At 34.3% G+C, this 26,164-nt stretch overlaps 2 protein-coding genes across 11 annotated transcripts in view; one reads left to right on the top strand and one right to left on the bottom strand.

Moving 5' to 3' along the window:
* Positions 1-14,514, bottom strand: part of rsrc1 (arginine/serine-rich coiled-coil 1) — a 226,042-nt gene extending 211,528 nt beyond the window's left edge. Inside the window, 3 exon segments of the mRNA NM_212947.2 lie at positions 5,483-5,605; positions 12,885-13,063; positions 14,451-14,514. Of these exon segments, the coding sequence (NP_998112.2) occupies positions 5,483-5,605; positions 12,885-13,057 (296 nt within the window). The 5' untranslated portion in view covers positions 13,058-13,063; positions 14,451-14,514.
* On the top strand, positions 13,888-22,832 carry shox2 (shox homeobox 2). 10 transcript variants are annotated; one of them, XM_073922895.1, is made up of 6 exons: positions 13,888-13,989; positions 16,849-17,056; positions 18,124-18,332; positions 20,628-20,685; positions 21,093-21,181; positions 22,055-22,832. In XM_073922895.1, the coding sequence occupies exons 2-6, from the start codon at positions 17,005-17,007 to the stop codon at positions 22,310-22,312; spliced, it is 666 nt and encodes a 221-aa protein (XP_073778996.1). In that variant the 5' UTR covers positions 13,888-13,989; positions 16,849-17,004; the 3' UTR covers positions 22,313-22,832.
* Positions 22,833-26,164: the final 3,332 nt, after the last annotated feature.

The raw sequence follows: 26,164 nt of genomic DNA, 5'->3' as shown, positions 1-26,164 counted from the left end.
TCCACGCATACACATACACACACACACACTACGGACAATTTAGCCTACCCAATTCACCTGTACCACATGTCTTTGGACTGTGGGGGAAACCGGAAACCCACGCGAAGGCAGGGAGAACATGCAAACTCCACAGAGACACGCCAACTTAGTCGAGGTTCGAACCAGCGACCTTCTTGCTGTGAGGCGACAGCACTACCTACTGCGCCACTGCTTCCACTGAGATATGGATTAAAAATATATAATTTCAAAATGAAGTGTACTTGTTTATGTTGAGCGCTGTATATTTAAAACATTATGCAAATGCTCAGAATATAATGCATTTCAGGGACAATCCTCCAGTAGGAATTCAAGTGGTATAGCGTACAATATCCACAACATATCGGGTTCGATTTTAACGATCTATAGTCTAAAGCTCATGTTGCAAAAGCATTAAGGGTGTGTCTGAATCCATTTTGCTATTTTAAGGACTGAAACATGCGCTTCGCACCGCAGCGCATGGTCTAACAGGGCTGTGCTTACTCACTTAATGAGTTCTGGGTGTGCTTTGAGCATAACGTGCATTAAACCAATTAGAGTCTCATCTCTCGTTCCCTTTAAGAGTCAGTTGCGTCGCTCTATGGTGCATTTGTTATTTACATGGCGGGCTTTGTAAGTGTAAAAACTGAACGCTTCACTAGCGAGAAAACCATTAAACAGAGCATCTGCAGCGCGAGGATAAAGAACGAGCCTCCTCCATTCAGCCTCTTTACTTTATTTCTACTCTTTACTCCTTTACTTTGGTGCAGTAAGAAAACGGTGGAAACTCACTCTGCTAAAGACATCTATTAGCCTACATATATTCATATACCCTATGTATATATACCTATATAATGCTTCTTGTATGGATTGAGACCCCCTTTATTTAAATCAGGCAGTGAAGATTGCTGATTTTTAAAGAAATCAGATCTTAAATGTGGCAATGACATAACAGTTCACAGAAAAAGATTGGTCTGGCTGACTAAAAATAATATTTTGTGTGCATTTAGCCCATGTAGTATTGATTCTAGGTATTAATTAAGTATAAATACTCATGGTGCAAACAACGCCAAATGCGTGACACGTTTGCCGCTAACCCATGTTGGTCTATCAAAAAAAAAAGAAAACTAATGTCATGAGCCAAAAACTCTGGTTGTAGTGTCTTCAAGACGGTAACACTTTATAATAACTACCCACTATAAATCATTTATTAAGCATTAGCAAATAGTGAACTCATTATCTGTTAAGCATTAACTCTACATAAATAAGTGTTAGTAAGCAGTTTATAACTGCAGCTAGAAATGCTGCATTCTTGACTTATAAGCATCTATATAATGTGTTTAATGATTGTATTTTCATACTTAGTAAGTGATTTATTTTTCATTACTAAATTAAGTATCAAATTATTTACAAACTGCTTGTATTTAAGAGTAGTTGAGGGTTTTCAGGACCATTCAGAATGAGTTAGTAAATGATTAATAAACTATTGAAATCAACATTTATATGTCTTATTATTCAGGCATATACTAATGGTTACTATACATGTTAATAAATGCTTTATTAACTCAACTTCATGCAGTTTTGTGACCTAATTTAAAGTGAGGAGTATTTATGCTTTATAAATCCCTTATAAACGACAAATAAAGGCTCAGTTAAATTCTAAACAGGAAAAAAAAAGACATTAATCATTTCTCTTCATTTAAAGATACACAAATAAAACTGTACTTCAAATGAAAAATTCATCTTTGCAACCTTATCTAAAATAAAATCACTGTAGAGTTTAAACTTTGCATCTTATTATAATGTTAAATTATTATATTGTTGCTGTTTTGGATGTCGTATTTTGACACTCCTGTTATTTTGCAATGTTTAAACTTTACAGTAATTTTACTTTTTAGAAAGATTGCACAGATTATCGTTCATTTGATACTGAGCCTTTATTTGTCATTTATAAGGGATTTATAAAGCATGAATAGTCCTCACTTTAGATTAGGTCACAAAACTGCATGAAGTTGAGTTAGTAAAGCATTTACAAACATATTAGTAAACTATTAGTATATGCCAGAATAATAAGACATATAAATGTTGATTTCAATAGTTTATTAATCATTTACTAACTCATTCTGAATGGTCCTGAAAACCCTCAACTACTCTTAAATACAAACGGTTTGTAAATAATTCGATACTTAATTTAGAAATGAAAAATAAATCATTAACAGAGTATGAAAATACAATCATTAAACACATTATATAGATGCTTATAAGTCAAGAATAGAGCATTTGTAGCTGAAGTTATAAACTCCTTACTGACGTTTATTAATGTAGAGTTAATGCTTTAACAGATAATGAATTCACTATTTGCTAATGCTTAATAAATGATTTATAGTGTGTAGTCATTATAAAGTGTTACCAAATTAGGTTGTGTTTTTGTTAGCAGGAAGTTGCTAGGCAACAGAGGCACTCAAAGTCACAAGGAAAAGTATCAGACACTTAAATAGCATGCTGTTAGTTTTGACCATTATGGTAAGAAACATATAAATACTTGTACATTTTTTGTGTGTTTTATCATTTTAATAAAATAACAATGTTAGGAAGAAATATACACATCTTTAGGAAAGGTCAAGGTATTATTGATATGCGGGTTTCATTTCAATAGAGTTTTAAAAGTCCACATGAACCGGAAGCTGTGACCAATTTCTTTTCTGTATTGTGACGCAGTTACAAGAGAAACAGAACGTTAAAAAAAAAAATGTGGGTGTGGCTTGTTTTTTCTACTGTGAGCTGATTGGATGTAGCAAAGTAGGTATTCAGAAAGATGGGGAAAAGGGTTTGGGGAGAGTTATTACAACATAACAGACTCCTCCTGCTCACCATTTCCATTTGTTATCAAAACTGACAGCTGAAGGGGCGTGGTTACATATGTTAACCACACCCACTAACTCAGACAGACCTAATCTGAGAATTTAACTGAACACAAACAGGAAGTGCATTTTCAGATTTTAATATTAGATTAAAAGGGCAAAACATTTCTTTCTTAATGAGATACACGGATGAATTGTATACCACAAAACTTGAAATGTGAGCCAACACAAATTAAAAATGGTCACAATGGCTGCCGGTAGCTCTAATGGTAAAAACAAAAAGCCTACGGTTCTTACTCCTCTACATGTCGATGTAGCAGAGAGTTTACATTACATAAAACATTTCAATAAACAGCCTGCAGATAATTATAGTTTAATTGCATTAATTCATCAACCTAAGAGCCCCCTTATTTCTTCCAAGCTCAAAACGGGCACAAACGTGGACTGACCCAAGGGTGCTTGTGCCAGTGCTTAATTAATACAGACAAAAACAATAATAATCTACACTAATAACCCCTGTAATGAGTGTGAGTGTCTGTGTGCGCAGGACAAGCAGCTGTGAGAGAGTGAGTGGCGCTGCGAACAGAAGGTCTTTAATGGCAACCTGTCATACGCTAATTAGCCAAGCACATGTTAGCATTTGAGTCCCAATGAGTAGGAGGAGGAGGAGGAGGGTGGAAAATGATGATGGAGATGATGATGATGCAGAAAAAAACATGTTTCACATTGATCAAAACCCTAAAAAACTATTGACATTTTGTTTGTTTGTTAAATGGACACACTGGAAAACCCAATAAGAAACAGATTGAGTTAAAAAATGAATCTATAGGAGTAGTGAACTTAATCCATTTGAGTAAATGAAGCAATTTGAGCACAGTAAAACAATGAATGAAGAGAACTGAAACCAGTAAAACCCAATAAGTTATGGCAACTCAAACCGTGTGAGGAAACCAACAGCTACAAATCATTTGAGTTCAAAAACTAATCTATATGAGTACTGTGAACTTACTCCATTTAGGTTGAAGTAATGAGGTATTTAATTAACTCATTACCTTCAACACTGAGTTCAAAACTCTTTTCAAAGGAGTAGAATTAACTTCCAGTAAACTGTTATGTTCAGGCAATTAAATTTTTATAATTATGCACATTGTTCATTTACTTAATAATTTTAAGGGAAATGGTTTACTCACTTATTTTCTTACAGTCTAACTAATAAGATTGACTTATTTTGATGAAAGCAATGTTCCTTTTGCTAAAAAATAACAACTTTCTTTAATTAATTAAAGTATTTTTTAGTAAAAGGAACATTGCTTTTATCAAAACAATTAATAAGTAGATCATTAAAATAAATCTAGATTCAAAATAAAAGATAATCATTCATTCATTTTCTTATCGGCTTAGTCCCTTTGTTAATCTGGGGTCGCCACAGCGGAATGAACCGCCAACTCATCCAGCAAGTTTTTACGCAGCGGATGTCCTTCCAGCCGCAACCCATCTCTGGAAAACATTCACATGCACTCACTCATTCACACACACTCACACACTACGGACAATTTAGCCAACCCAACTCACCTGTACCGCATGTGTTTGGACTGTAGGGGAAACCGGAGCACCCGGAGGAAACCCACGCGAACGCAGGGAGAACATGCAAACTCCACACAGAAACGCCAACTGAGCCGAGGCTCGACCCAGCGACCTTCTAGCTGTGAGGCGAACGTGCTACCCACTGCGCCACTGCGTCGCCAAAAAAAGATAATCATTTACCTTTTACTTGATTTATTTAAGGGTGTAAGATTAACATTAAGTAAATTGTACATGATATCGACAAGTTAATTCTACTTGATATAAGATTAGTAAATATTTACTTGAAATTTACTTACGCAAATTGTTATAGGGATAAGAGTAATTTTTTTAAAGCGCAGCATTGTTCAAATTATCTTCTTTTGTGTTCTACAGAAGAAACTCAAGTAGGTTTTAAACAACTAAAGGGTGAGTCAATTATTAGCGGATTTTCATTTTTGGGTGAACTGTCCCTTTAAGAAAAGAGATTATCATAAATAGTTCATTATTTTTCATACATTCATTCATTTTCTTTTCAGCTTAGTCCCCCCATGAATGCAGGGTCGCCACAGCGGAATGAACCGCCAAATTATCCAGCATGTTTTTATGCAGCGAATGCCCTTCCAGCCACAACCCATCTCTGGGAAACATCCACACACACATTCACACTTATATACTACGGACAATTTAGCCCACCCAATTCACCTGTACCGCATGTCTTTGGAGCACGCGGAGGAAACCCACACGAACGCATGGAGAACATGCAAACTCCACACAGAAACACCAACTGACCCAGCCGAGGCTCGAACCAGCGACCTTCTTGCTGTGAGGCGACAGCACTACCTACTGCACCACTGCATCGCCTATTTTTCATACATTGTTTATTTATTTTTTGTTTGCATGTTTGTTTGTTTGTTTGTTTGCTAGCTTGTTTGTTTGTTCACACAGAATGAGTTTATTTCAGAGAGTAAAGCTGTACTACTGTGATGGTTGGGCACACAATTATTTCCTCATTTATTTGAATCATTCTGCAGCCTTTTCCTTACCTCCTGTTTCGGCTGCGGGATCGGGATCTGTGGGAGCGATGGCTTCGTCCTCTATCTGCGCTTCGGCTTCGCCTCCTGTGACCGGATCCTCTGGAAGAGCTGCTGTGGGAACGATTTCTGTGTCTGGAAAATCAGTAGCAAGAGTATCAGTACAGTAATATACCAGCAGTGTGAAACATACTTACTGCTTCTGTATGAACAACACATTCTGTAATGGACTCTTTTCACAAGACTGTTATGACACATTTAATGTTCAACAGCATCTTAGGGTGCGTTCACACCTACACTTTTGTTTCGGAACGTGTCTCGTTTGCCCGGTTAGCGCGGTTCGTTTGGCATATGTGAACAGGGCAATCGCGCTCTGTTCCGCGCCAAAGTAATCGCTCCGAGATCGCTTGAATGAGGTGTTCGGCTCGATTGAAATGATCCCTGGAGCGGTTCGATTGCAGTGAGAAAGCGATCTGATCCGAGCGTGGTTATATCACAGTGTTTTATGGATATGTAATAGGCATACGGCTATATGAAGAGAGAATTATGAGTATGGCGGGAAGTTTCGCGAGTCTCCGGATGCCCGCAATCGAGTGATGATCTCCCGGTAATCTCGCGTCTCCCTCCCGGTCCTCAAATAGGCATCGCCGCGCACCCTTCTCACCCCTCCCCACCGCATCTCTCCTCAGACACGTCACGCGCGCGCACCCTGTCAATCACCACCAAACCACCACCTCTCCTGACAGCTGAGCGGGACTCTGCAAAATAAACCCTGACACTCTGACCAATGTGAGGAGAGTTTATTTGCACGTGACTTGTTTTAGCTCTTTTGGTCCGACTAGAAACTTTGCAGTGTGAAAGCGAACCGCTCCAAGAGCAAAGAGCAAGAATGTAACATTTGTAATCTCTGTTTCAGAACAACTGAATCGATTCACAGGTGTGAAAGCACCCTTAAATCATTTAAAGTTTTTAATACTTAGATTTTTTTTTTAATGTGTGAACATTTATATGCATTTCTCTATGTATTATATCATTTTTGCATCAATTTACAAAAAAAACAAATGACCACTAATGCGAGGTGTCTGTAATGCAATTTATATGGGGGCAGGACAGTAAATCTGACATTATTCTCTCTTCTGGCTGCCGTTCTCAGTCTCACACTATTGTTTTCCTTGTTCTTGATAACACCATCGAGGAGTTTTTCTTTTATTATTTCAGAAAATAGAATTGTAAAATAATGACTAGTTGTACTTTCCCATTCACTGTGCTCTGAGGTTACCGACTATGACGACTTCTGCTGCTAAGAAACACGCAAATGCAAAAATCGTCCATACACTTATTTCCAAATGCCTCCAATAGTAAAATGGGTGTCAGAATAAGATGTTGATCAATGCCACAGAAATACAGTTAATTATTAAACTAAACTTAACTAAACTAAAGTGTTACTGCGCTGTGCTACATCCGGCAGATTGCACTATTTGTGTTCTAATATTCCTTTCAAACTTGTTTAAACACATTTTTTTTAATTATTTGAATTAAATCATTATTTATAATATTTCTTAAATTATAATTATTAATAAATCAATTCGTTCATTCATTTTCTTTCGGCTTAGTCCGTCTTAGAGGTTATTAATCTGGGGTCACCACAAAGGAATGAACCGCCAACTTATCCAGCATATGTTTTACGCAGCGGATGCCCTTCCAGCTGCAACCCATCACTGGGAAACATCCATACACACTCATTCACACACACACACACACTCATACACTATTGTCAATTTTAGCATACCCAATTCACCACATGCCTTCGGACTTGTGTGGGAAATGGGAGCACCCAGAGGAAACCTACGCGAACATGGGGAGAACATGCAAACTCCACACAGAAATGCCAACTGACCCAGCAGAGGCTCGAACCAGAGATATGAGTGATAGCCCAGGCCTAAAGAACCAATAGCTCCACGCTAAGTGACCAATAGCCCCACCCTAAAGGACTGATAGCTCCGCCCTAAAGAACCACTAGCCTCACTTTAAAGGACTGATAGCTCCGCCCTAAAGAACTGACAGCCCACCCCTAAATGACTGAAAGCCCCGCCCTAAATGACTGATAGCCCCACCCTAAAGGACCATAAGCTTCACTTTAAAGGACTGATAGCTCCACCTTAAAAGACCTTTAGCCTCACTTAAAAAGACTGATAGCTCCACCCTAAAGGACTGATAGCCCTGCCCTAAAGGACTGATAGCCCCGCCCTAAAAACTGATAGCTATGCCCTAAAGTACTGATAGCCACACCTTAAAACACTGGTAACCCAGCCCTAAACCCCTAATAGCCTTGCTTTAACAGACTGATAGCTTCGCCCTAAAGAACGGATAGCTCCACCCTAAAGCATTGATAGCTCCGCCCTAAAAGCAGACCATGTACCAGAAGTGAAGGAAAGTTTTGAAGGAGAGGGATGCTATGATATCTGATTCAGATTCTGAGAATGGATGAATTTTTACAAAATAATGAAAAGCACAGAAACATTGTTTATGATAAAAAACACTGTATACTTATAAAAATACAATGAGCAACTTTAAACAAAGAGATAATCCCTGTACAATACAAAAAAGGTGTTGTTTACAGTAAACAGATTTCACACAAAAGGGATATTTAATATGGTGAGAGAACAAAATAGGGCACACTCCCTGACTAACCCGGATATGAATGAAATAAGGTAGTCTGCATACAGAAAATCACAAGCTTCTACCCATCAGCCAGTATAACCCTCTGCACTATATTTAGAAAGGCTGACATCACAGATATACACCAGTCGGCCTGCATTATTTTAACTAATGAACTGGATTTCTCTCTCCCGGTTTCTTTTCTCTCCAATGAGCCGCTGTCATCTTCCCTACTTTTGACTCAAACAGATAGACCGAGACTTCTTAGAGCCACTCTGAAAGCTAAATGAGAAGTGTAAGCCCATTCCCCACATCATGAATAAATAAAATGTTTATCTAAAAAAAACATAATTAAATTTATTATGCATTTCTGCATCCAAATGCATCCTTCTAAAGCTTTACTGTGAGCAGCTCTGGCCGCAGAGTGTCTCTCTCCACCACTGTGGCGGTATTAGAGGTCATAGTTAATGTTTGAGCTGCTTTGCAGGGCAAAAAGCAGTCCACATGGGTTAGTCACAGAATGTTTTTTTTTTTTTGCAAAATTTAATTAATAAATAAATATGTAGATGGATGGATGGATGGATGGATGGATGGATGGATGGATGGATGGATGGATGGACAGACAATAATAGACAAATAAATAAGTAAATATGTAAATAGAAATAAATAAATACAAAAATACATAAATATATAAATATTACATAACTAAATAATTAAATACATAAATAAACATAGATAAATTAATAAATACACACATAAATATATAAATATATAAGTTAATACATAATTAAATACATAAATAAATCAAGATAAATAAATTAAAATATAAATAAATAGATAAGTAAATAAATAAATAAACACAAATATATTAATACATAAACAAATATAGATGAAAACTCGATAAATAAATAAATAAATAAATGCATAAGTACATTAATACGTAAATAAATCTAGATAAACAAATAAATGTAGATAAAAAGTAAATAAATATATAAATATATAATTAAATACATAAATAAATCTAAATAAATAAATAAATATATAAATAAATAGATAATTTAATAAGTACATAAATATATTAATATATAAATAAATATAGATAAATAAATCATTAAATAAATAAATAAAATACATAGTACATAAATATATAAATAAATGTAATTAAATGCATAAATGAATAATGATAAATAAATAAATACATAATTATATTAATACATAAAAATATAGATGAAAAATAAATTGAAAATAAATAAATGCATAGGTACATTATTATATAAATAAATCTAGATAAATAAACAAATAAATGCTAATAAAAAAGTAAATAAATAGATAAACATATAATTAAATACATGAATAAATCTAAATAAATAAATAAATAGATAAATAAATAAATAAATAAATATATAAATATATCATTAAAAAAATAAATAAAATATATTGTACATAAATATATAAATAAATGTAATTAAATGCATAAAATAATATTGATAAATAGATAAATACACAGTTACATTAATATACAAATAAATCTAGATAAATAAATAAATAGATAAATAAACAAATATACAAATAGATAAGTAAATACATATATATTAATATATAAATATAGATAAATAAATCATTAAATAAATAAATTAAATACATTGTACATAAATATTAAATAAATGTAATTAAATGCATAAAACAATATTGATAAATAGATAAACACATAGTTACATTAATATACAAAAAAATCTAGATAAATAAATAAATATATAAATAAATATAGATTAAAAAGTAATTAAATAAATACATGAATCTAAATAAATAAATTTAAGTAAATAGATAAGTAAACAAATAAATAGATAAATAAATATAAAACTAAATACATAAATAAATCTAGATAAATAAATATAAATAAATAGATAAATGAATAAACAAACAAATAAATAAATAAATAATTAAATACATAAATAAATCTTGATAAATAAATATAAATAAATATATAAATAAATGAATAAATATATATATATATATATATATATATATATATATATATATATATATATATATATATATATATATATATACATACATATATATATATATATAAATAGATAAATAAATAAATAAATAAATAATTAAATACATAAATAAATCTAGATAAATAAATCTAGATAAATAAATGCAAAACAAATCTAGATAAGTAAATGAACATATAAATAAATAAATATAAATAAATAAATAAAGTCGAGTAGTATGTCCGAATTCAAAGAATTCGAAAATCAGTATGCGAGAAGTACCCGGATGACTTACTACTTCCAGCAAGATTCTGGAGTGCGCATTCCATGCACGCTGCGCTATCCCATAATGCCCCGTGAGAGAATTAATGAATGGGAGTGAAGCGACGCAACTGACGCAGGTAGGTCACATGATCATGACAAAATGGCAGATGTAGTACGTCCGAATTCCATTCATACTTTTCACATTCATACTGTATAGAGCGTACTTTTCTAACGGCCGAGTAGTACGTTTATACTCAAATGCAGTACCTACTGAGTAGTAAGCGGTTTCGGACACGGCCTAAGTGTTCACACTATTCAAGACAGCTTAATCAGAGCATCAAACACCAACATAATTACCTACAGGTGAAGCCACTTAAAAACAACTAATGTGTGACAATGACTGATCAGCGTCAGTCTACTTGACCTCCACATCCTTCTTTCTGCAAGAGTAACTATTTCCCATCACATATTATGGCAAAGCATCATGAATAATTGAAGTTAGGGCAGACAGTGCAAGTGACTGCACAAAGCAACGTCTGAGTTCAAGAAACTGCACACAATGTCTATTCGAGACACTAAAAATAGTATTCAAGATAGTGGAACGATAGTGTTGCGTTCAAATAACTAAATGACTTCCCTCGACAACTGTAACGTGATGATTGATGGGGGCCCTTAAACAGCTTTCTTTTGCATTATATCTACTGCAGTGGGGAGATTTAATGTACTGCTAATTAGCAAGCAGTCTCGTGTCCTTGACATGTTTTTCCTGGAGCGAACCACAGTCAAAAAACCATCAGTAAATTAACAGTTTTCTGTATTTTGAGATTCATGCTTCATTTAGGACCTTGGTCTTTCCTGTAACAACATTTGATGGTGAAAAGTTTGTAATGACGTTTAAAATAGTTTGAAGTGATATATTGTCTGGTTAGTGTTTTAAATTATGGCTAAAACAATAAATAAACATTAAAAATTTGATAATAAACTTCCAGTACTTTTTCTCACACACCCATACATACCTGCTATAAATACACTCACCGGCCACTTTATTAGGTACACCTGTCACACAGCTTGTTACGCAAAATTCTAATCAGCCAATCAAATCAATAGTATCTGGATGCAGCCTTGAGGCATGCAATCTCAGACACAATGCATTCAATGGAGTGAGTGACGTCACTGTGACAGGTGGGGTTAGGTGAGCGCATTAAAAAGCATTGGATGCAGCTCAGGTTGCACTGCACCGAGCCTGCAGCCAGACCCCTCTCAATCACATGGCAGCAACTACAGACTTATTTCTTCTTATGCTATTTCTTATATATTATGTTATCTGAAAATTCTAGAATGTCAATAAAATCTACTTTGTTAAACTGTAGAGTTTAATTTTCATCATTAAAAGTCAATAGAGCAGAGAAAAAACTCACAACTAAATTCACAACCCTAAACACAAAACATTTGTCATATATATATATATATATATATAAATAAATAAATAAATAAATATAGATAAAAAGTAAATAAATAAATAAATAAATAAATAAATAAATAAATACATAAATAAATCTAAATAAATAAATTAAAGTAAATAGATAAGTAAATAAATAAATAGATAAATAAACATAAAATTAAATACATAAATAAATATAGATAAATAAATATAAATAAATAGATAAACAAATAAATAAAAAAACAAATAAATAAATAAATAAATACATAAAAAATTAAATACATAAATAAATCTAGATAAATAAATATAAATAAATACATACATAAATAAATAAATAAATAAATAAATAAATAAATAAATAAATAAATCTAGATAAATAAATATAAATAAATACATACATAAATAAATAAATAAATAAATAAATAAATAAATAAATACATAAATAAATCTAGATAAATAAATATATATATATATATATATATATATATATATATATATATATATATATATATATATATAAATATATATATATATATATACACACACACACACACACACACACACACACACACATATATATATATATATATATATATATATGTATACACACACACATATATATATATATACATATATATACATACATACATACATATAATTGTGTATATAAAAACAGAATCAAACATGGAGAGTTTCAAAAATCCTTTTGTGTGAGGAACTACTTTATTCCGTATTCAAATCATGAGCTGACAGTTAAACAGCTGAGCAGGCATCTTTTAAACTTTAGATCTGTAGTGTCTGCTTTTTGCTGGCTGTATGTGTGCGGAGTAATACACAAAGGGTAAAGAGGCTGTAGGAGTTCTGATATTGCAGAATATCGCACAGCTATCAGCCAATCAGATTTGAGAACCAGACAGAACTGTTGTATAAATATATATAATTAAATATAATATAATATAATATAATATTATATATATATATATATATATATATATATATATATATATATATATATATCTTTATTTATTTTTAATTTCTTGACATGGTCTACCTTCTATCTGTGGTTCTGTTTCGGTCTCTGGATCGGGAGCGTGTTCGTCTCTTGGAGTGTTTGCTGCGGCTGGTCACTCTGCTTTCAGAGCTGGAGGATGAAGAGCGTTGTCTCTGTCTCCTCTTCCTCCTGCTCCGGCTGGTGTCCTCGCTGTCTGACGAGTGACGACCCATTGCTCGCTGGGTCAAACGAATAGATTTGAGATTAAAGTTCTGTAGCTCATCATGTACAGTTGAAGTCAGAATTATCAGCCCTCCTGTTAAATATTAATTATTTTATAAATATTTTTACACAATTTCCATTTAACACAAGAGATTTTCGAACACATTTCTAAACATAATAGTTTTAATAACTCATTTCTTTTATCTTTGTCATAATATTTTACTAGATACTTCAGCTTAAAGTTCAATTTAAAGGCTTAACTAGATTAAATAAGCAAGTTAGAGTATTTAGTCAAATCATTATATAAAGTGGTTTGTTCTGTAGACAATTGGGGAAAAAAATACTTAAGAGGGCTGATAATATTGACCATAAAATGGTTTAAAAAGAAATAAAACTGCTTTTATTCTAGCTGAAATAAAACAAATAAGACTTTCCCCAGAAGAAAAAAATATTATAGGAATGTTATATGTGAAAATGTCCGTGCTTTCTTAAACATTATAACCAGCTTGACCAGCCTGGTTTAAGCTGGGCATAGCTGGTTTTGGCTGGGCTCCCAGTCTGGCTAGGCTGGTCAAGCTGGTTATAGCTGGTCATCTCCCAGCCTGACCAGCTAAGACCAGGCTGGAAATGGCTGGAAACCAGCCTGGAAATGGCCAAAACCCCTCTAAAACCAGCCTGGCTGACCAGCTAAAACCAGCCAACCAGCCTACACTGGTTTAAGCTGTTTTTTTTCAGTAGGGTTGGGGGAAAAAATACTTAAGGGGGCTAATAATATTGACCTTAAATTGGTTTAAAAAGAAATAAAACTGCTTTTATTTTAGCTTTTTCATCCTCTCAGGTCAACTTAAAAAAGAATAAAGTTAAGTAACGTTAGTGCTAATGTTGTATGGATACTTACATGTGATTTCAGGCCTAATATTCAAAGTACCATGGTAAAATTAAGGTAAAGTTTGTCTTATATTTGCACATTCTAACTTTCTCCTTATTAATGTAATTTCAGAAATGAATTATTTGCAAAGTCTAAACAGGTAAATCATATTAGCAGCAGTCAATGACTGTAGTGCAACACAGTTTACAGAGCTAAGGTTGTTATGAAGTCATACCTCCATGTGATTTCAGACTGATTATAAACAATGAACGTTAGGGACCATATCAAATGTTGTCACTGAGCAAGTGTGCGAATGTAAAACCAACATTACCTCAATCAATTTCACGAACAAAAACAATAGTGTGAATAACATGAAAATCGCGTCCCTTTCCATTTTAAATGTTGAATGAATGTTTGTAAGTCTTTCTTCTAACGTTACATTTTTCTAACACACATACAGAGCACGTCTGCTACATGTTAACGTTTATATGTAACGTTAAAACAACTAATTTGTACATCAACAGTCACATTCTTACCTATAAAACGATACACAGTCCTTTTGTATCACAACAGCAACTCACAGAGCAGCGCCATGAGCCGATGAACAGACTGAAGTAGCCGAGTTGGAGATCATCGATGGATGCGGAGCCAGCAGGCATCACTAATCAAACATAATAGTAGGGCGCTCTCAGCTTCTCGTGATACCGAAAGATAAAGCTTGAAATACTTATTTTCCGGTTCTCAACGACAAGGTCGTCACATAACACACGGTCGCGGGATCTTTTCTGATGCCTTGTTGATTTACGCGTTTGAGGTTTGTTGAGAAATCGCGGACTTATTGAAAACTGAGGACCATACAAATTGACATCAGCTTTAAAACTGTTGATCTACATATTGTGAACAGAGTTGTTGTGTCGTACTTTATTAGGATTTTTAAAAAAGGGTTGCAGACTGGTTTAGAAGGTGAATGTTACAATAGTTCGTCTTTAAAGTGGAAAAAGGGCTTTATCTGACATTTAAAATGATCATATTAAATTTGAAACGTGTTTTAAAGCAACACTAAACGTTCACATTATTAAAAGATGTGCAGCAAATTACAGGTTATTTGTTACCTCAAGCCAACTCCTTTAATGAATGCACAATCGCTATTAAACTATATTATTAGCCTAAAATTGTGCAACAACCTTCGGATATGACGTCTTAAATGTGACCGTTTTAAAATAGCAATAATAATAATTAATAATAATATTTATTTAATATTTTTTATTAATAATAATAATATTCTATTATTATTATTACTATTATTATTATTATTATTATTAATCATCATCAGATTAACTAAAAAAAAATTATCAACTCATTGCTATCACTTGTGCGGATATGCAAGCCTATTTAAATAATTTGACCAGCTAACTTCATTAATTCATTCATTTTCTTTTCAGCTTAGTCCCTTTACTAATCAGGGATAGCCACAGCGGAATGAACCGAAAACTAATCCAGCATGTGTTTTCCGCAGCGGATGCCCTTCCATAATGTGACTAGCTAACATATGAAATAAAAGTAACATGCATGATAGGTCTATTAAATAAATTGTGTTGTAATTATTGTCGTCGAGGTGATCAGGTGTTCTGTAATTTAGGTAAATCTAAAACTTAGCATATTCGTTTACTTTACCGGCTGAACATCCTATTCTGTAATATTTCAAATACCTTTCACCACTGAACTTTTTCGACTAATTAACCATATTCTGCAACAGCTTTAAAAATGCGTAGTTAATTGCCATTGAAAATCGCAAAGCCTATTTTCTTTAAGTAAATTTAGCTAATGATAGAAAACTTTCCTCTCTGATAGATTATCTAAAATGTAAATAAAAGTAAAAAGACGTCAATAAACATTGAGACATTTGCAATAAAATGAACAAAAGCAGCACGCTTTATTCAGCTCCATTGCTGTATTTATTAATATCCAACTGTATCATAAGCTCTGCGAAGATCTAATCGATAAACTTGCAAATTGGTTTTTATGCTTTAAATCCTCTTTAAACGATTTCGATTTAAGATCTGCGCGTTTTACAGATCACATCGCTAATAAAAATAGCCAATCTCTGACAGCCTAATGTGCGTGAAAATGTAACAGTTTGGGAATGCTGAATAGTTGCAGTATGGCTCGCAAATTCAATGCATTTATTAAAAAAAAAAAAAAAACAAGCTGCCTTCTTTTAAGATGAACATTTTTATTTCTCTTCTGCACGAGATTATTTTTATTTTGGCGTCAAAATGAAGCGCTTAATGATGTTGTTACTGTATGATCACAAACTGCACATTTTCTCGTTATCTATACGGTCTCGTTTTCCAACTCGGATCAAAGAGTTGCAGAATAAGATGTCCATGGTGTCAGTAGTTTTGGCCTCACCCCAGCAGAGCTCCATCATCCTCATCATCGTGCACGGTGTTTCCAAACTCTAGCCAGTCTTCGCGTAATGACATTAATTTGCTCCTCTTGTCAATCTTGGCCAATAGCATCCATGCAAGGGGTGATGTGGATCTGAAGGACAGATAATATCCCCCCCTCCACCCTCCACCCCATCCCGCCTCTATGGGAAGGGGGCTCGCGGTGAGGGAAGGTAATGCGCGCGGATCAAGGGGCAGACGCTTCGCTAAGTATAAATAGTGTGACTTCAATAGTGAATCGGCAGCAAGTCTGTATACACTCTCCGCAACAAGAGGAATTGTCAAAGATCTCATCATCACACCATCATCTCGCATTTAGGCCGATAGAAAGAGAGAGAGCGCGCGCGCTGTTCCCGTTCTTATGGTAGTCTGCTAAGGATCTAAAAGGAAGATTGTGTGGGGCTTTTTTTTTTCTTCTTCTTCGTTCTTCTTGGGTGCAGTGATGGAAGAACTTACAGCGTTTGTCTCTAAATCTTTTGATCAGAAAGTGAAGGAGAAGAAGGAAGTGATCACGTACCGGGAGGTGTTGGAAACCGGTTCGGTGAGGAACCGGGAGAGTCTGTCGGCGGATCCAAACCGCGAGGAAATCAGCAGCATCACGCGGAGCGGAGTGCGCTCATCGCCGGTCAGGGAAGCGGACATGCTCGCGTCAGAGAGAAGCAGAGACTCGAGCAGTCCTAAACTTACAGACGGTGAGCATTTCTTGCGTTTTACAACGTTTTTATCTCGCAGGACATTTGTAAAAAATAATTAAATCACGTTCGCATGCTCTTTATTTTACAAATAGGCCTATTAATAGTGTAACTTATTTGCTTTATATGCTACTATTTATGTAATTTAAGTTTAACGTTATAATGTATTTGTTCATGCTACACGAAACAAGATAATATTTGTCCGGGAATTATTCTCCAGTCATCGCTGTCCATTTATGAATTAAAAAATTGGAAAACTATAACTCTATTAATAGTTCAAAAGTGATAAAACTGATAGCTCGGTTTATTAGACAGCAGATGCATAGGCCTGCATTTTTATTTGTTATATTTAGGCCTATTTGATCAGATATTAAGACGCAATTAAAAGAATAATAGAGAGGAATAGATTTCTGAAAGAAAATACAGGCTAGGCCAAAGTGTTAACGCATGCTAAACAGAAAGAAACTGAAGAAAAAAGCGGACAACTCAGCCTGTGCATTACTCTTGTAAAGTAATAAATCAGCTTATATGTTTATGAGACACGCTGAATATTCTACCCATCATTTATTTGCGTTATTTTAAAGTCTTAATACCACAAGAACATGCAGCAGCCTACTAACATTAGACGCAATAATAATGATGATAATAATAATAATTTGAATTAAACATAATTTCGATTCTACTAACCTTTTCTTTTCTACAAGCAACATTAAACTACTACTAATAATGAATACATTTATTAGCTACTGGACATTGCCATTCGGATTTAGATCGATGTATTATTTTGTCAGTATGAATTTTCATTCAGCTTCGTTAATTACTGTCCTGTATTGATTTCATTTTCGTTATACACTCACCCGTTTTGCCAGGTTAATATAAGTGCAATAAGATGACATTCCTGCAGCATCCGATACAGAGAGAAGCTCCATGCATATGTATAGTGCGTAAATAATTAAAGAGCTCTGTGTAGGACAAAACATCCGTGACCGACATCAGTGGGCTCACACTGCCCTCATTTCACATCACCGGACGAGGCGTTCATTTCTCCTTTTCTGCTCTGCTTTCAGGTAATACAGATATGAAGGAACGCAAAGAGGATTGTAAGCCGCTGGAGGATGAGACACAGACTAAAATCAAGCAGAGAAGGAGTCGGACTAACTTTACCCTTGAGCAGCTCAATGAGCTGGAGAGACTGTTCGATGAAACGCACTATCCGGACGCCTTCATGAGAGAGGAGCTGAGCCAGAGACTCGGGCTGTCGGAGGCCAGGGTGCAGGTCAGGCCCTCCTTATGTTGTCTGCCTTCAAATGCATGCAGTATGGCCTTTATGCTTTCGTTTGCCAAATTCGAAACAATTTCGTTAAGTAAACATGGAACAATTACACACAAACACACACACACACACACACATATATATATATATATATATATATATATATATATATATATATATATATATATATATATATATATATATATATATATATATATTTAAATTTAAATTAGTTTCACTTAATATGGATTTACATTCATATATATATATATATATATATATATATATATATATATATATATATATATATATATATATATACGCCTTTTTATGCAATTAATGTGTCTTTGTTTTGTATGTAGTAAGTGCAAAATGAACGCGTATCATTCGTGTTTCGTTTTATCACACAACGCTTAAAATATTAATGACAGTTAATTGCCATTGTAATGCTGAGTATTGAAAAATGATTACTAATTAATAATAGATCTAATGTAAATGCAAAATAAGGTCGATACGTTTCACGTTACAGCCCTATATATATTGCGTTTTTAAAGTATTGCTTGTTGCAGTATTTTTGTTCCTGCCAAAAAGCATCTATCAATAAAAACACTTTAAATTGAGCTGAAACACACAATTTATACGGGTTTTTTGGGGTCAACTTAATTGTTTTATGTTCAGTCCAATCTTAAATTTGTAAAAACTAAAAAGCTAACTTAATTCCTTCATGTTGTCCCATGACAAACCGATTGTGTGGATCCCAGCATCACACTGTAAAAAGTGCAGGCTTCCACACAATTCATTCATGTTGTCCCAACACAAATTAAGTTAGCTTAACACTATCAACAAATTTATGTGGATTGAAGATTTAAAAAAAAAAAAGTTGTCCCAATAAAATATTAAGATTGTGTTGTTTCAGCTTATTTTAAATTATTAGTTTGAACGACCAAACAATATGTTTTGAGTGCATTTACAATAGCACTGCTAAAAACTTTCAAGCGTGTTGCTGTATTTATATAACTTACCTCAGCATGCTAAATAAAATTATATCTCAAGCTATTCAGCGTGTGTGTTGAATAGTGGAATGAAATCGCCGAAAATAAAAGTGATATTAAGCCGCTTAAATCAACTCCGCGGAGCTATAATGAACAAAACAGCGAACAGAAATTATTCCCTGATTTGTGCGCATTGGCCCTGCAGGCAACATCTGTAGTGTGCTTTTTAGGATGGGGAAGACCATCTGCACAGAAACATAATAAGGCTCAATATATTTGTAACAAGAGACGAGCGACTGAGCCGAATAATGACATTCAACATAGACATTGGCTCTGGTGTGATTGATCAGGAAGAGAGAGAGGAGAAAAAAAAACAATATCTTATTTCATTCTCTTTTATCTATTCATTCCTTGGGAGGGGATATAAAATTCGCTCTTTGAATACATTGGTCCTTTTAAAAATGTGCTCAAAAGACCTCCCTGGAAAAAGTTAAACCATCGTCTCTCTTTGGGATCTTACCAAAGGGCATTGTCCCAAGCTAGGCCCGCGGATTTACATAAATTATCTTTAATTTTTATACCAAAATAAAGATCTGATGCTCTTTTCATATTCACTATTCACAACCAAAGCCCACACCACTTGCTCAAAGACTCCGCTGCCATTTTAGTCATAATGACACATCTCTTATCATCATATCGTGTTTACAATTTCACTTACAGCAGAATAGCAAACACCGGCTCGATTTGATCTGTGTTATGGGCTAAATTATAATTATAATTAATAAAAAGCGTTGCAGAACTTTGACACACAATCACAAATCTCCGATGTCTGTAACACAGGCTGTATGGTCAAATAAAAAAACGCAACAGACTTTCTTTCGGATATTGGCAATTAATGTCTCAATTTTAGCTCGCTCTTGAAGTCCAGACATATAGTCCCATGCCGGGTGTTTGCTGTCAGAGGATCAGTTTGCCTGTTCTGGAACTCTAATCCCTGGATAGATTAAACCACTGGAGAAAGACGATATATTATGACACTATTTCAGACGCAGGACGTCTAGATTTGGATTCTTCCCGTTTGTTTAACATTTTAACTAATCTTTTTTCCTTCGTGGTTAATTTGGCGCATTTTGCGTCAATTTTCAGCGCGTTACAAAGATAAATAATAATTAAAATCTGCGGTTGAGCTTTATGAATATTTTAGAGGTCCCCAGGGATACATGGTTTTACTGAGATTGTTGTCATTTTGGGGGGATTTTACACGTGCCCTCACCGACAGCTGTCAATCAATGTCTTCTGCTTTCAGGTTTGGTTTCAGAACCGAAGGGCTAAATGCAGAAAGCAGGAAAATCAGTTGCATAAAGGTGCGTGGATACACTCATTATGTATTTAAAGAAATCTTAAATATATTTGGATGCTTTGTAGAATTCTGCTTTGTATTAAACAAACACCAGATGCATAAATGAACACCTGCTATTAGATTTAATGTTGGTTTATTTTTTATGTATGTAATTTGACAAACTAGTCAATCAATAAGGTTGTATATTGTTTTTAGTTCGTTAGATTTGTGTAGAAAGAAGTAACACATATTGAATAAAAATAGCATTCTTTATATATATATATATATATATATATATATATATATATATATATATATATATATATATATATATATATATATTAATCAATTAAATGATATATCAAATATTATCCATGCATCTCTGTTTTACATACAAATATGGCGTGTAAAGAAGACATCACTGTTTTTCAGGGGTTCTCATCGGAGCGGCGAGCCAGTTTGAAGCATGTCGCGTGGCTCCATATGTCAACGTGGGAGCTCTGCGCATGCCCTTTCAGCAGGCAAGTTATTTTGACTATAGCCCATGCAGAACCGTCCTATACAGACCTGTACAATTTTTTTGCATCCTTTATGGTGGCACTGCACACTCAAATTTCTCTCTCCTCCTCAATTCAATTCACTTTAATTAAATTGAATAATTGCTTTATTGGCATGATACATGTTACAAATGTATTACCAAAGCATTTATAAAGTTTACATTAAAACGAGCGTATACAGTATAACATAGCAAATACAGTAGTATAAAATAATAATAATAATAACAGTTTTATTTGTTTAAATTAAATTTAACTTAAATTTAAATATTATTAAATAATATTAATATTAATAATAAAATCTGAATAAATTGTACATTTAATTGTACATTTGTATTTTACACACTCTCCCCTCTCTATCTCCCCCCCTCTCTTTCTCTCTTTCTGTGTGCATGAGTCATTTCTGTTATGCAGTACATTCTGTAACTTTATTGTGATCTCAGAAGCTTGTTTCCATTGCCACAGAATCTCTCTCTCTCTCTCTCTCTCTCTCTCTCTCTCTCTCTCTCTCTCTCTCTCTCATTGCTAGCAATTGCAATCTCACTAGAACAGAAAAAAGTCTTACCTGTTATTCAATAGAAATAAGACATGTTTTTTTATGAAAGTTAATCTATAACGATTCTAAATTTGCTGTATTGCTTTGAATCATTTAGGGCAGCATATCTAGTTGCACCAAAATACAGGTGTGCAGATGCATTTTAGGATGATAAATGCAATTGATCCAGTGCCCAGTAGCAGCACTGCATTAGTTTATCTTAAGTTAATGTGTGTTCTCCCCCTCTCTTCCCACCCGTGCGTCCATAGGATAGTCATTGCAACGTGCCGCCCTTCTCCTTTCAGGTGCAGGCGCAGCTGCAGCTGGACAGCGCCGTGGCTCACGCGCATCATCACCTGCACTCGCACCTGGCTGCGCATGCGCCGTACATGATGTTTCCCGCGCCGCCGTTCGGGTTGCCCCTGGCGACGCTCGCAGCGGAATCCGCGTCGGCGGCGTCGGTGGTGGCGGCAGCCGCCGCCGCGAAAACCACCAACAAAAACTCCAGCATCGCGGATCTGAGACTGAAGGCGAAAAAGCACGCCGCGGCTCTGGGACTGTGACGTCACATTGCATTGAACGACGGCATATCGACGTTAACCACAGACAATAAACGCAAATTTTCGTATGAAGGACACGCAAGAAGGAGAGGCTATTTATAAAGACAAACTGTGAAATGGAGAAACATTTCGTGGATCTTCACAAGGATGGAAACAACTGCAAGATGCAGAACTATACGAGAAAATAAAGCTGAACTTAAAGCGAACAGAACTTTTTTTTTGTGCAGAACACGAGAGGTTTGAATCCGAAAATAATGATATAAAGCAGCTGGGACAGTTGTGTGACAACGCGGACATTTCTGCTTTAACACGTTATTAGTAATTAATGAAAATAAAGAGGCTGGCCTCGTTTATTTGAAACAAAGTTTCTTTGTGGATATTTGTGAAATATTACAGAAATACCTTTTGTTGCCAAATCATGAAAACTCCAGTGTTAAAAACCCCCCATTTCCGTCCTCACGGATGACACACACTTTACATGCTCTCTGGTTTATGAAACTAAATAAATGAGCATTAAATGAAACGACGACCATTTCCCTTGTTGTTAATAATCAGTGTGTTGTGGATATAACCCAATCTTATCAGGTAATTTATTCAGTGGAGTGTCTAATTTCACTTGCATCCATGCCTAATTCTTATTATGAGCACACATGGCTTTCATTATTGGTGTATAAATCAAATCCACATGTAAAATACCCATGTTTATGCCAACAGGAAAATATATATTTATATTATTTTGGTGCTTTAATGCTTCATTGAGGCATTGTGAGGGCATCCTGGATTTCCTTACACTGCTTATTTCTTCTTGTCCATCTCTTTCCCGGTGTGTACAACCATGTGAATCTCAGAAAAAAAATGTAATGTTCATGTTTTTTAAGGGAGTTATAAAAGGACATCGACTGCGGGCACTCATTTGATGATATTTATGATTTTACCATGACTGTGAAACGTGAGCTGCAGCTAAACACAGTGTTTTCGATTTATAAAATAAATGTTAAAAACACTGTAGTATCCGTCTCATAAACGAAGTCCGTGTTATTTAATTTTTCGCTCCACTAAATGGGTGCATTTAGTTTAATTAAGCGCTATAAGATACATTATTTTAACTTTATTCTTCAAAAATGGTCTGGAGCTGACGGTGTCACAATTTAACTTCTGATATTCTTAATGGTGATAATTAAAAATCATCCCGTTTCAGTGTTGTTTGGATAATTCTGCTGTAATGATTAATTCTGAATGAATGCTATTATTAATTAAGGTTATTGTGGTTATTAAAATATATTGGCAAAAAATAAATTATTTATTTATGAAAATCACAAGGAACTCTCTCAGATAGTTGTGAAACACTAAACATTAGGCCTATATTAAACACTATTTAAAACTATATATATATATATATATATATATATATATATATATATATATATATATATATATATATATATATATATATATATATATAGCGAGAGCCTAACACTGGGTTCCACACAATTCATTCATGTTGTCCCAACACAAATTAAGTTAACTGAACACTTTTAACAAATTTATATGGACTGAACATAAAAAATTAAGTTGTCCCAATGAAATCTCAAGAATTGTGTTGCTTCAGCTCATTTTAAACAAGTAGTTTGAACAAGCAAATCATTATTTTGAGTGTAGATTATTTCAACTTAATAGTTTTTGCAAATTTAACATAAAACAATTAAGTTGTCCCCGCAAAAATACTCAAGAATTCCGCCGATTCAGCTCATTTTAAATAATTAAACAAGAGCCAAAAAATCCCATGCAAGTTTTGAAAACCCAATCAAATGGTGATAAACAAACATGAATGACATACAGTAATCATTTTTATTTATACCACTGCGCTATCATTATTATATTAATATCTGTAAAATGAACACCACTCCTGTTCTGTGGCTCAGCCCGCTTATAGAGATCTGAAGCGGTTTTCTTGACAGTTTAATAAATATCAAATGTCAGCTCTTATCAGGAATGACCCGCACGCTCGGGTTACCGTCTAGATACAGAGTACAATGTTTTGGCCTATTAATTAATACTGCTTTAAAATCGCGTGGTGTAAAGAGGGCTTGTGTGGCAATCCAGCTCTGCACTCGGACGCCAGTGCTATTGAATTATTGATTCCTGTTACTGCCTTAGTTGAGACAAACCTGTGAATGGGGATCGGTGTACAGAGGATGATAGCTGGATATTAAAATTAGATTTGGGATATTGATCTCGATGTAGATGTCTTTTTCTGCGCTCCAATCGAGAGTCTGGTGCGTCCGCGAAGAGATTTGAGGATTAAAAAATTAATTGATTTAAGAGAAATACTAGACAATAACAATTTAGAAATGTTTATTTTTATTATAAATATATACTTCAAATATGATGGTAACAACCATTAATGCTCAAATTACACAGTGTAGTATACTCTTTAAAAGCAATAGATTTTGCTGCTTTTTCTAACTACTGATTTAAAATGAGTTGAAGCAACACGATTCTTGAGATTTTTGGGGGGGACAACCTAATTGTTTTCTGCTCAGTCCACCTAAATGTGTTAGGTTAACTTAATTGTTTTGTGTTGGGACAACTGTATGCATTTATTACAGTGTCTATCATGCAGTGATATACATTATTTGACAGATTAATATTTTTATTATTATTCATTTTTATTTTCGGCTTAGTCCCTTTATTAATCTGGGGTCGCCACAGCGGAATGAAACGCCAACTTATCCAGCATATGTTTTACGCAGCGGATGCCTTTACAGCTGCAAGCCATCACTGGGAAACATCCATACACACTCATTCACACATATACACTGACAATTTAGCTTACCGGAGGTAACACACGCCAACACGGGGAAAACATGCAAACTCCACACAGAAATGCCAACTGAGAAGGTCGAACCAGGGACCTTTTTGCCTTGAGGCGATCGTGCTACCCACTGCGCCATATATTATTATGAATTAATATTATTATTATTAATATTATTACCATTATTATTATTATTATTATTTATTTATTATTATTTTTAAAATATTATTACTATTAATATTATTATTAATAGTTTTTATTTTTATTTTTTTTCAATTTACTGGAGTGTTTAAATGAATTGTGTATTACCACCATTTAGATATTCTGTGTTGTCATGCTAATGTATGCATTTATCACACGCACACACACAGACATACATACATACACCTGTAAATAAAATAAAAATAATATCATGGGCTGAAATGATTGCGAACTTCAGACTCTTCGGAGCTTTAGCGGAGGCGAAAATGAAAACTTTGTTTAAATAAAGTGCTGTTTCATGAAGGACAATTGCGTGTTTGGATTTTGACGGGGAAATCGCACAGACAGACGCAGCCATTTCCTCCTATAACAGAATAAATTACTGCGTGAAAACAAAAATTAGTAGATTTCCTTGCTTTGTAGGGTTCCACAATGGGGGAAAACCCATTAGTCACTACAAGAAACTTTTAATAAAGCAAACACGGGGACTTCATCGGCAGAGTTTACTTGACTTTTCCTCTGGTGCAAAGGCATTTGGCTTCCACAGGAACACACACACACACACATACACATACAAATCTCAGTGTGTTATGTGTGTTGCTACCAAATGCATACTGCTAATGCGCAATGATGCGGAGATGTGTTTCTCTTACTGTTGTTTTATTGACCTTAATAACTATTTTGGCGATTAATTTGAGTTTGGGCTGGGAGATTTGCCCAGTTGTGAAGTCACCTGCAGCCTTTTCCCCCTCAGATGTTTCCACTTGCAGACATTATATTCGGAAACACTCTGAAATGTCATAATAGTTTAGACGTTTGTGTGTGTGTGTGTGTGTGTG

This window comes from Danio rerio, chromosome 15 (genome assembly GCF_049306965.1).
Source record: "Danio rerio strain Tuebingen ecotype United States chromosome 15, GRCz12tu, whole genome shotgun sequence".
Lineage (NCBI taxonomy): Eukaryota > Metazoa > Chordata > Actinopteri > Cypriniformes > Danionidae > Danio > Danio rerio.
Note: the sequence above shows the minus strand (reverse complement) of the source record. Positions and strands in the feature narration are given on the sequence as shown.

Coding starts and splice junctions, on each gene's coding strand:
- shox2 (XM_021481365.2), top strand. CDS start 16,807: ATGGAAGAACTTACAGCGTTTGTCTCTAAATCTTTTGATCAGAAAGTG. Junction 18,333..20,627: donor TGTCGGAGGCCAGGGTGCAG/GTCAGGCCCTCC, acceptor TTCTGCTTTCAG/GTTTGGTTTCAGAACCGAAG. Junction 20,686..21,092: donor GGAAAATCAGTTGCATAAAG/GTGCGTGGATAC, acceptor ACTGTTTTTCAG/GGGTTCTCATCGGAGCGGCG.